General features: G+C 46.3%; 1 protein-coding gene across 1 annotated transcript in view; it reads left to right on the top strand.

Moving 5' to 3' along the window:
* The window catches only part of LOC144101480 (uncharacterized), a 252,786-nt gene that overhangs the window by 219,063 nt on the left and 22,538 nt on the right, over positions 1-11,185 (top strand). Inside the window, exons 7-8 of the mRNA XM_077634661.1 lie at positions 5,860-5,925; positions 9,353-9,616. Coding sequence (XP_077490787.1) covers positions 5,860-5,925; positions 9,353-9,616 — 330 coding nt within the window. The remainder of the gene's footprint in view (positions 1-5,859; positions 5,926-9,352; positions 9,617-11,185) is intronic.

The raw sequence follows: 11,185 nt of genomic DNA, 5'->3' as shown, positions 1-11,185 counted from the left end.
CTTTATTTTTTTTTTTTTTTTTCCTTTTTTTTTTTTTTTTTTTCTTTTTTTTTTTTTCCTTTTTCGGTGCCCAGAACAACCCAAAGGTCTTGGTGCTGGTACACCATTCACACGCACAAAATGTAAATTTGTCTTCCACAAAGGAAGAGACTCACGGGGAGGTAAAGCAGCAGTCAAGGCGATAGAAAAAAAGACATATAAACTAGGCGTGACAGCAAGCATGAAGCAAAAAAGTGAAAACAAGAAAACAGCGAGAACAGCGGTAAATGAAAACAGCTAGAACAGGCAACAGACATATAAACAACTAATGAAACAATAAACAAAGAGAATGAACACAAGAACGACCGATAACAGCCAAGTACAGCATATAGCAAAATACAAACAAGAATAAAGCCAATACTAATATGAACGAATAAGAAACCTCTGAAATACAAGCTAGAAATACAATCATACACAATAAGAATGTAATTAGTGAACGCGTTACAGACAATCAGGCGTGAGTACACAGTATTAAAGAAATAACATTAATGAAAACAAGTACACGTGATGAACAATTAAGGAGAAAAAAAAAAACAATATAATACCAGTGCAAACGCACAAGTGTAGTAAAGTCAAAATGCATGAAAGGGAAGTTATGTATGAGAAAAAGAGTGCTCAAAGTGGAACGTCACGGACATCCAATATAAAAGAAGGGAGAGAATTTTCGAATATATCAAGGTGAGGACAAAAGAGAATTGAACAACTTTTGCATTCTGTCCAGAGGGGAGAGGTAGTGCAGGAGCGCAGAAACTTTGAATGGTCTGAATTCCCTTATGCTCTTTCGCGGTACACGCAAAAGGATACGCGCTAGGAGCTGAGGGCATAGAATGTGACCATGAAGAAGTTTATACAACAAAATTATATCTGCCCTCACGCGACGGCAGCTAAGAGAAGGAAGCTGCAGTGAGTTACTCCGCCTGGGACGAGAGCTGGAAGTTTTGCAAGAAAACCGATGTTGAAATATGCGTAAAAACTTTAGCTGAACTCTGTCGATTTTTTCACAGTTCGACTGGCATATTATTATTATTATTATTATTATTATTATTATTATTATTATTATTATTATTATTATTATTATTATTATTATTATTATTATTATTATTATTATTATTATTATTATTATTATTATTATTATTATTATTATTATTATTATTATTATTATTATCCTTCACTCTCCTCGTAACCGCCTCATCGACCTTCTGGTGGTGGTGAATATATTTTAATGCATTTTTTTATGAGTTTGTAGCGGCGGTTGGAGCTCTCAGTCCGGAACCCGATTGGCGTAGGCCGCTGTCGGTGCTCTTTCGATGAGTTCTTTTTGATTCGTTTCGCCCGAGCTGGTCATAGCTGCCTCCCACCAATTCTGCGTTAGCTGGTTATTAACAGTGACCACCTGATTTCGTGTGCAGGCCCATACCGTATGGTACAGGTCCGCCTTCTCCCCGCAGAATTTGAATTGTGAGTCGACTCCGGATCTATTGCGTGTAGTCTTTATGGATTGTTGTCAGAGCTTGTAGCTTTCGGAGGTATAATTCCTCACCTTTGTCTAGTGTCTCAGCCGGCGGAAAGTAGACTCGTCTATTCACGGGAGCTCCCATGCAGCGACACTCTAATTGGTTTCTTGAAGAGGAAACACATTGTTAGACTGTCTCATTCCTGGGTGGAGGCCTAGGTCAATTGTGCCACTAGGGAAGGGAGGTAGTAGGAAGTGAAGGAAGGAAGAAAGAAGGTCCGTAGCGGAGGCTTAAAATTGGTTTTTAGGGAAGGAAACAGCGCAGTAAGTGTCTCACTTCTCCGCGGACACCTCAACAACGCAGTGAGTGAAGAGATGGAGGTGGGAGTGAAAGATAGAAAAGAGAAAGAGGTGCCGTAGTCGTGGTCTCCGGAATAATTTCGACCACCTTGGGACCTTCAACGCGCACTGACATCGCACAGCACACGTGCGCCTTCTGCGTTTCGCCGCCATCGATACGCGGCCTCCATAAACCGATGTCCCTAACACTAAGAGCAGAGGTGTGGCTTGGAAAGTGTAGTGTGAAGCCCTCTGCATCTCTACACTTCGGTTGCGCCGCGGTTGCTCGATGGGTGTTTAGTGTGTGCTCGGCTGCTGAGGCCGAGAACGCATGATCGAAGCCTGTGTTTCGGTGGAAGCGAAGTACAAATACCAAATGCGTGCTTGTGCTATGCCAGTGCATGGTAAGTATCCGCAGCTACACTTTGATCTTAGCCCGTAAGAGGCCGAGAAGCGAAGCTGAGGAAAATTAACCTAGAAGCCTTGATTACAAAGCCCCTTTCTGTCTGCCTTCTTAAATCCATCTATAGGCCCTTTTCTCATGGAGCGGTTGAGAAGTGAGACTGCTACTGCGTCTTTTCTTTCCTCAACAAAACCAAGTTATTCACTAGCTTAGCATTCCGACGATGATGAATCACTCAAGCTTCTTGGTGCTGCGTCCTTTAAGATCGAAATTGAAAGTGAGGGGTTTGTGGTTAAAAGCATTTAATAATATTTACAGAGAGGTTGACATAGAAGGAGCCTCTAGTGGGCCTCTTCCCTTGCAATAGTGGGTGCACTGCTTTATTCAGGGACCCCACTGGTCTAGACCACCACTCGAGCTCGCTGAGCCAGGGCTTCTTCGGCCGTTAGGTCCAGGTCGCGGAGCAAGGCCGCCTCCCAGTCCTCTCGGGTATGAGAATGGGTTAGGGGTGGAAGAGAACGATTTTGTTGGCATGCCCTGTCCATGTGGAAGGTGTCAGCCACCTGAGGGAGAAGATGAAGGAGGTTAAGAGGCGAGAAAGGGCACATGACTCTGCAGCAGTCTCAACCAGCTGTCGCGGACTTAACTAGAAATAAACGAAACGGAAGCGCGTAAACCTGTTCCCCTAACAAACTGGGCTCACAGGATGTCAGAGCACGAAAACCCTGCTCACGCCTGTACATTAATTCACAAGCAGTGCGCGAAATGTCTTTTTAGAGCGAGAGCTCTGGTCCTCTCGGTACAAATTCCGAGTTCGATGTGGAGGAGACGATGACCTTCACTCCCTCACAAGGTCAAACCGAAGTTAAGTGCGTGGTGGTACGGCCCAAGCTATGGTAGTACGACTACGTGATCATATGACTATGACCATTGGGCTCCTGATCTTGCCCTTTGCCCTTGACCCTTGATTTGAGGCAGTGGGCAACCTTATCGACGGTGGCCTTCAATGTCTCACAAGGTCAAACCAAACTTAACTGCGTGGTGGTGTGGCCCTAGCTACGGTAGTATGACCATGTTATCATTAGACTATGACTGTTGGGTACGTGATCTTGACCCTTGACCTTGACATTTAATCTGATGCAGAGTGGAAAGTGTACTTCTGCTCGTATAAATGTGTTCAAGCCACGTTGAAGCCTAGCCATATTTTCCATACTGTCCCCGTCCTATCGGAGGTAGAACCGAATCTTTTACGCGCCGATCATGCGTCAACATCACCACAGCTCGATTAAATAGCCAGGAATAGCTGACGCGAAACCGATCGTCTCACAGTACGAAAAGTTCTCACTTTTGAATACATTGCCAAAAACTTACATCCCTATGGATTTGCCTCTTGGTCATGCAGAGTGGCTTGTTTTGCAGTGACAGCATTCTAATCTCCTGTCAGTGAGCGAGACCCTTGAGCTCATCCCTCCTGACAGGAGACGCTTAATGGGTGCTTCAAGAGCACCGCTGGGCGTCTTGAAAGCAACGCATGCAAGCTGTGTGTTTTTGACAAAGGGTGTACCCAACGCATGCTCTTGATACAATGAATAAGAAAAAGCCGTATCTGTGGATATTTTGTAGACTACCTGCACGTGAAAAACGAACTAATTCTGCCTTAGGAGCGTCGAAAAACTCGCCAAGTACACCCGCTCAAATCCCTTCGATTCCAACCTCGTGACCGCGGCGGCTGCATTTTTATGGCGGCAACACACTAAGGCGCCCGTGCGCTGCGCGATATCAGTGCACGTTTAAGATCCCCAGGTGGTCGAAATTATTCCGGAGCCCTCCACTACGGCACCTCTTCTTCCTTTCTTCTTTCACTCCCTCCTTTACCCCTTCAATTACGGCGCGGTCCAGGTGTCCAACGATATATGAGACAGATACTGCGCCATTTCCTTTCCCCAAAAACCATTTTTTTATTATTGCTCGTTGGTTTATTGTTCCAGCAGCTGGATACTGTCCATTGATGTGTTAATCTTGCATTTCCGACTGCTCCCACGTGTGGTTAGAGACGTGCCACCGCACTTCTGTTGCAAGTGACGCCTTGCCGTATTTCACGGAGGACGGAAAGAACTCAGGAGAGGCGGTTACGCCACATTTCTTGAGGCTGCTCTCCCCCCCCCCCCCCCCCCCTACTTGGCCACTGTCTAGGCGCGATTGCGCATGCGCAGCAGACAATGTAGAAGACGACGCTGCTTCCTCCAGCGTTACTATTGGCTGCGCCGTCGGCCAAAGTCTCCCAGTATTCCTTGCGAAAGCGCCTGACTTCTTCCGGCACACTTTCTGGCGTGCAGCTCGGATAGCGAGGGCCTCTCCTGAGCTTTCCTTCCTCCATCCCGTATTTCGAGGCAAGGCGAGAACGATTTCTGCCCATAAGTGACAATATGACCATAGAGTGCACGTTATATGACAAGCTCTCTTGCTTTTCCTTCTATTTTTTTTTCCATACAGGCATGGAAATGGAAGACAGTAAGTCGGCATGATTATCGTCCTTAACGTGAACAAGAAATGTAACGCACAATTATGTTAAATTAAGCGTTTGGAGGTAGCTCCTACTTGCAAAGCAGCGGAGGCTATGGCACACTGCACAGAACAGTGGACATCCACTGTGTTCCTTTACCTTGTCGTTTATTGCGTATTTGTCCCAGTTTGAGCAAGAAGAGTCCAGCGTAGCCTGCCGCAGTGTCTAAGTGTCTGGCGTTCGGGTGCTGATAACAAGGTCGCGGGATCGACTCCCAGTCATGACGGCCGCATTTGGATGTAGGCGAAACCTGAAGATGATCATGTGCTGCCTGATGTCAGCGCACGTTAATAAAATCGACGCGGCCTAATTTAACGCAAAGCTCTTAACTACGTCAGCCCACTTAGCTTATCTGTTGCTTCGGGACATAAACCAAACATACTACTTAGAAGAAGCCGCCGTTGGCGCTTACTGTTAACAAACTTTATATGAGTAACTCCAGCGAAACTCAACTTGGGCGCCTGAATTTGAACCTAAGGCCTAAACTCATCCCCTGATGATGAGTACCCTTCCTCTCGACCAGGAAACCACATAATGTTTTATAGGCTACTGGGGCTACCTGTCCTTGTTCAGCGGCAGCTCAGTGACAGAGGTAGCAGCGCGTGGAGGCACTACAGTGTTCACCATTTCGCGAAGCAGCTATCGATCTTGAATCATCGTACTGTGAAGGTAACCGGCTGTAATTTTGTTGAAAAGATATGATCTCTATTTCTAAACACGTAACATCCATTTTAGTCTTAATTATATGCGCTCTGCCAATGTATCCTTTTAATTTGCATTCTGCGCATGTTACAAGAAAACGTCGTCTAACGCATTAACAAGAGCATCCGAAGTGTATGCAGTAGTAAAGAAGAAAACCAAAAATCTTAGGCCACTTGAATCTCACGACAAAACGAAGAGGGTTAGGATTGGTGCAGGACTTTTTTTTTTGTTTTGGAATGCAGATAAGACTGCAGTCATAGTAGTGAGAGGAATGAGCGGCAACAGGGCGTAATGACTTGAATGAGGAAAGGCGACCGCGAATATACCTACGCAATAAAGCTGCTCATTTTCCTTCGTTAGGCGACAAGACCCAGAGCCCGAAGTATAAGCCCGGCGTCCCTGGCGGCGGCAATGGCGGCGGAAAGAGTGAGTACAACGAGTTGCCACACAACTAAATTTTATAAAGGACCTCCCAAGTTACGAAACAAGCTCACCTTGTAAAGTGGATTAGGGTAGAGTATAGTGGTGTTTAGTCGGTGGAAATAAGGTGAATTATTGGTTGCATTAATGTGGGTTGGTGGGATTCAGCAGGTGAAATAAGGTAGGTTATAGAGGATTAGTTGGTAGGTTAAGGTGAAATAGTGGGTCTGGTTCGTGTAATTCCATATGATAATCCAATGGACGGCACTGTCGCTGTCGACCAATCAGGGACGCTGTCGACCAATCAGGGAACATCTTTAAGGAAAAAGTCGGTAGTTTTTGGAAGAGGGAACACCTAAATGGTATTGCAATAAAACTCGAAGGTGGTTACCACACTTTGTAACGCAGCATTCTGCGACAGTAGAGATATTTAGAATAGGGTTACCCTATCGGTTAGGGGCATAGGGGAATAGCGGGGTGGCAGTGCGCAGACGCAGGACAGTAACTCCCCTTCGATTATTGTCCTGAGTTCACGCGCTGGCGCCCGGCTATTCCGTTATGCCCCTAGCCGACTGGGTAGCCCTATTCCAAATGTCTCTATCTTAACCGAGATATGTGCGGCGGCGAAGGTGGCGTCCACCACGCTACACAGTGCCGCCGCTGTCTGTTCAGAGGCGCGAACGCTGGCAGCTCAAGTTCACCTGCCGCGTACTGAGCACGTCAGGAATACGCAGCGCGTTGCACAGCTGCGATTTTATTTACTGCTCGTTTCTTTTTGCTACGCCGCTAGCGCCCACTCGAACGCAGAAAAACCAGGAAACGCGCCCTTAACTGCTGTCGGAGAAAAAATAAAAAGATCCACGTTAGAGCGAATGAGTGTGTGTACCCCCAAACTGATAAATGGCCTTAGACACTTCCCCTTGCCTGAACAATATTCACACTGATCAACAGGTGAATGTGGGAGTACTAGCTATGTTGCGACACACGTTGGCGATGATCGTTACTTTGAAGATTATACTCTTGTAGCTGACGTCGTAATGCGAAGAAAAAAAATGTGTTAGTGAGAGCTGTATATGCACTACCCTTTTGTGAGAGCGCGGAGACACACGGGTCCTTATGATATATTGCATGCTTTCGGCAACGATGAAGTGTATATCTGTTGAACGTTGGTTAAACGAATGACACGACTGCCTCCGAGGAGTTGGATTCAGTTGCAGGAGTCTAGTGTAAAAAGGGCCGAAAAGCTTCGGTCGCATTCTCACCAGAGTCCTTCAATGCTTCTTTTCTGGACGGAACTGCCGCCGGAGCTTCTTATAGGGCCAGCGCCAGCCGCTAGAGGTGCCGCTGTTTGCGAGATTACAAGAATCTGCCGCAGGACTCCCCAGCCACAGTTATATTCCTGCTGGTATTTGAATCTAAACGTTCGAAAATTTCATTGATTGTGTCGTTAGCTTAGGTTGGAGCATTTGGTTTGGAAGCGGAATCTGTGGCCTCCATGAAACAATCACTGAAAATAAATGGGCAACGCTATCAACGAATGAAGACCTCACTGCTGCACTTGGTTTACGTTAAATTAACTGCGCTGCCTTTGAAAACGCCAAGTCGCTGGTCATAAAATTTATTAACTGACAGGACACACTGAGCACCCATTGGTCGGGATAAATTATTTCAAGCAGGAAACGATTCGAACCCCAAGGCCATTTGCTTGTCTCCCGCCTTCACTCAACTTTCTCATACCGCAAAACTTCCACCAAGTAACCGCAATCATTATTCGCGCTAATTGCAAGCGGAAACATCACCGTGGTTTGTACTCAACACCTGCTTTACGTAAAAGTGGTTTACGATCAGTGAGGTATCGAGCAATAGTGAAAACTGAGTGCACGGTACTTCTCGGCTTGGCTTCCCAATGTGGTTCCAGCCTCCTTCCTTCTATCCCTATTCGCGAGAAACCCGAAGCAACTAAGATTAGTCTCAGCACTTTGCATGTCGGGAGAGGCTGGGCAGAACTTAAGCTCTGTAAATCTGAAAAGTAATCACAGAGCTCTGCGGAGCGTCCAACTCGAGAGGAAAGGGTTCTGGGTTTTGGGATGAACGGAAATGTAAGGTAGCTGCCTGATGTGGGGTACACCCTAGTTTCGCTAAGCTTAAGAAAAGGGATGAAGCGGCCGGGAGATCTAGCGGCTGTATTAAATTAACGCAGAAATATACAAAGGCAAGACCCTCAAGCTCTATTTACAATCCCAGGTGCACTGAATGACGCTTACGAATGAGCTGTCGCGTAATTCGAATTTCGGTAGTTTTTGAACACTCTGCTCCAGCCCCTTGTGATTAACGTTGTGATTAGCCTCATTGATTAACGTGTGACGTAGCCGGCGACTTCATTCGTTTGCAAGCAAAGCCCGAAGTTCGTTCCAGTGCACTGACACTCGTGAGTTGCGCCGCAGCGAAATTATTAGACGCATTGCTTAGAACTTCAGAACTAGTCATTCCAAACTCACGAGAGGGAGCTAGAAATTGCAGACATAATAAGTAGGCAAAAATAAAGCTAAAAGCTTTCGGATAGAGTTCAATGTTTACCCCAGCCTGCCGTCGCAGCAGGAGACGTACTCGCGCACGATTCGTGCAACATCTTGTAGCTGTCTGCAAGAAGCTACAACTCACGACGCCATTTCAGCTATTGTTTTACCGTCGGGCGACCGTCGGGCGTCCTTAGCAGGAACGGCATACAAACACGTCACAAAGGGCTTGGCTGGGTTCTACGCTCCCAACAAGTTACATTACCTGAGTGCAGAAAACAACAGCAAACGTCGAATTGCAGTGCTACATTTCCAGTGAGGAGGCTTCCTTGTTGATCGCTATGGCGAAAAGCACCTCGGGCGGTTCCCTTTAGCAGGCTGCGGCGCGACAGCTGAGTAGCCTCGAGCCACATATGAAGGTCCTCCTTAGCGTTACGATAAGGTTTATGATTTTTAAGACAACTGCTGAATTATGGTCCAACAATTGTCTGAAATGCATTTCGGATAAATATGTACAGTCCTGGTCAAAAGTCTTAAGACCAAAGGCTTCTCGTTTCAGCCTCATAACAGACTTTACAGCACTATTAAAGACCGAATTACCTTCAAATGCTAGCAGAACGTTTATTCTTGCGGGAGAGAAGCTTCCTGCTTGATTTGTGTTTTGAATGATCCGGTACGCGGAGCATTTTAGGAACAGTCATTTCGCGGCAGCTGAATGCTGTGGCCTTAACAGTTTTGCCTAGCTTTCATCTCTGGGACAAAGCCGCACAGCCATCTCTGAGTGGCGGGTTAAAGCTAGAGTGTGTACGGGAGTTAACGTTCTATCTAAAGTCAATAACTTTGGTCTACGTCGGAGACCATGGACATGAGTCAGAGATATTCCCTCACGAGCTTCATTCTCAATTCTTGGTCCGCAGAAACAGGAGGTACTACCACTACTACCGCTGCCAGTGGCAACTCCGGTAGCGGCACGACAAGCGCCGGCAGCACCAGCCGTTCGGACGCTACCGGCAGCGTGTCATCTACCGATTCCACGGGGATGTCATCGCAATCTGGGGGGCCCCAGACAACGACGGAGCAAACCACGTCGTCCTCGCTAGCGTCGACGTCGGATAGCGGAGGCGTAACGTCGGACTCGATGACGTCGATGTCTACGCTGGATTCCTCGACATCGTCCATGAGTATGTCATCGGTCTGACTTGTAATACGAAAGCGCACAGTATAGCGCTCGCAAACAGCCTTGTATTTTTGAACATCACCCGTGGATAAGAATGAAAATCCATGTCTTTAAGGACATAAGCATATACAGGGCGTCCCAACAGAAAATAATCGAGGTTTAAAAAAAGATGGAGTGTCCTAGCTCAGTAAAGCAAGCTAGGAGCGGTTGAGATTCGTGTGGTGTATACAACCCTATTTTTATTTCCAGAAACTAAATATTTAGATTCATTACAAAAACCTTTAAATATTGACATCACGTATAAAGTATCAGTGCACAAGTTGTAGATCGCTTCGTAAGCCAGCCAAATGGAAGGTTTGACGAGATACCATTTAGATATCTTTTTTTTCACCTGCCTTGACAGAAAACCCGCGATTTACGATGTGGGAGGGATGCTACTTTAGTGCTCCAATAGACAAACGCTGTGTTTACGAACAAAGGAGCCGTTAGCAGCCGCCGGACTCTTCTGGGGGGAGAGGCGGGGGGGGGGGGGGGGCGAAGAAACGTTTAGCGTCCGTAGAAACACAAGCAATCAAATGTTTTCAAAGCCCTTTTCTGATTTCTGGTTGCAGCTTTGATGTCGTTCCTTCGTGAATAACAACCAAGTTCACCCTAGAATAGACTGTACGCGTACGCAGCGCCATTTCGAAGGCAATGTATTTTTTAAAGCCCTCGAAACGTGGGCAGGAATGTTATCGAGAAATATTCCTGCATAAGGCTCAAAGAGTTCTGCAATATACTGCTTAAGAAGCAGGTAATGAAGATGTATTTCTCCCACACAACAACGTGCAATGCCAGACCTTTGTTCCTACATGCTTACTTTATTAATTTGCAGCGGATCCCATGCGGGAAGGGCGGGGTTTGATCACCAGTGCCGCCGGGTACGCACCGGTTATAAAATGGGCAAAAGCTTCCCCTGGCTTGGGGCTCGGCTTATTCAGGGTGAAACGCTTGGGAAATGGGCCTTTGATCCCACCTTCAGTAAACGAAGATACCTTGTGCCACGGCGCACTTTGGCCGCAGATGCCTTTGCAGCTTAAAAATTCTGCACCATCATAATTATACAGCACAATTTCATCTCAATATCATGACAAAAAGTTAACTAAAAACAATTTTTACTTCGCAAGTGCCTGGAAACGTGGTACAAAGTATTTGCACCCACAGAGATGTGAAATATTCATGTTTCAGTACAAAACAGTGCACAGAAGTCAACAAGTCAACAGAATGGACTTTTCTGCACAAGAACAGTTGGCTATCTTGTCGATGCCGCTCGGTACTGTTTTCTTTTTACTTGCTCATTGCATCTTAGCTGCCTCTGTGCTGATGCTTTATTCCGCTTTCTTGTTTCAAGCTACAACAACGACACGTCGTAAGTATTGTATCCAGCATATCAGTATTGCATCAAGCATGTTAAGCAGTACCTATAATGTCTCTCGGTGTGCTGTGTACGCGTCAGTAAAACTGGCATGAATCGCGCAAATCACAGAGTCAATAGTCCAATCTCATCAGGCAGTCTGAGCATGATTGCCGTCTG

Source organism: Amblyomma americanum, chromosome 8, assembly GCF_052857255.1.
Source record: "Amblyomma americanum isolate KBUSLIRL-KWMA chromosome 8, ASM5285725v1, whole genome shotgun sequence".
In the NCBI taxonomy this organism is placed as follows: Eukaryota; Metazoa; Arthropoda; class Arachnida; order Ixodida; family Ixodidae; genus Amblyomma; species Amblyomma americanum.
Note: the sequence above shows the minus strand (reverse complement) of the source record. Positions and strands in the feature narration are given on the sequence as shown.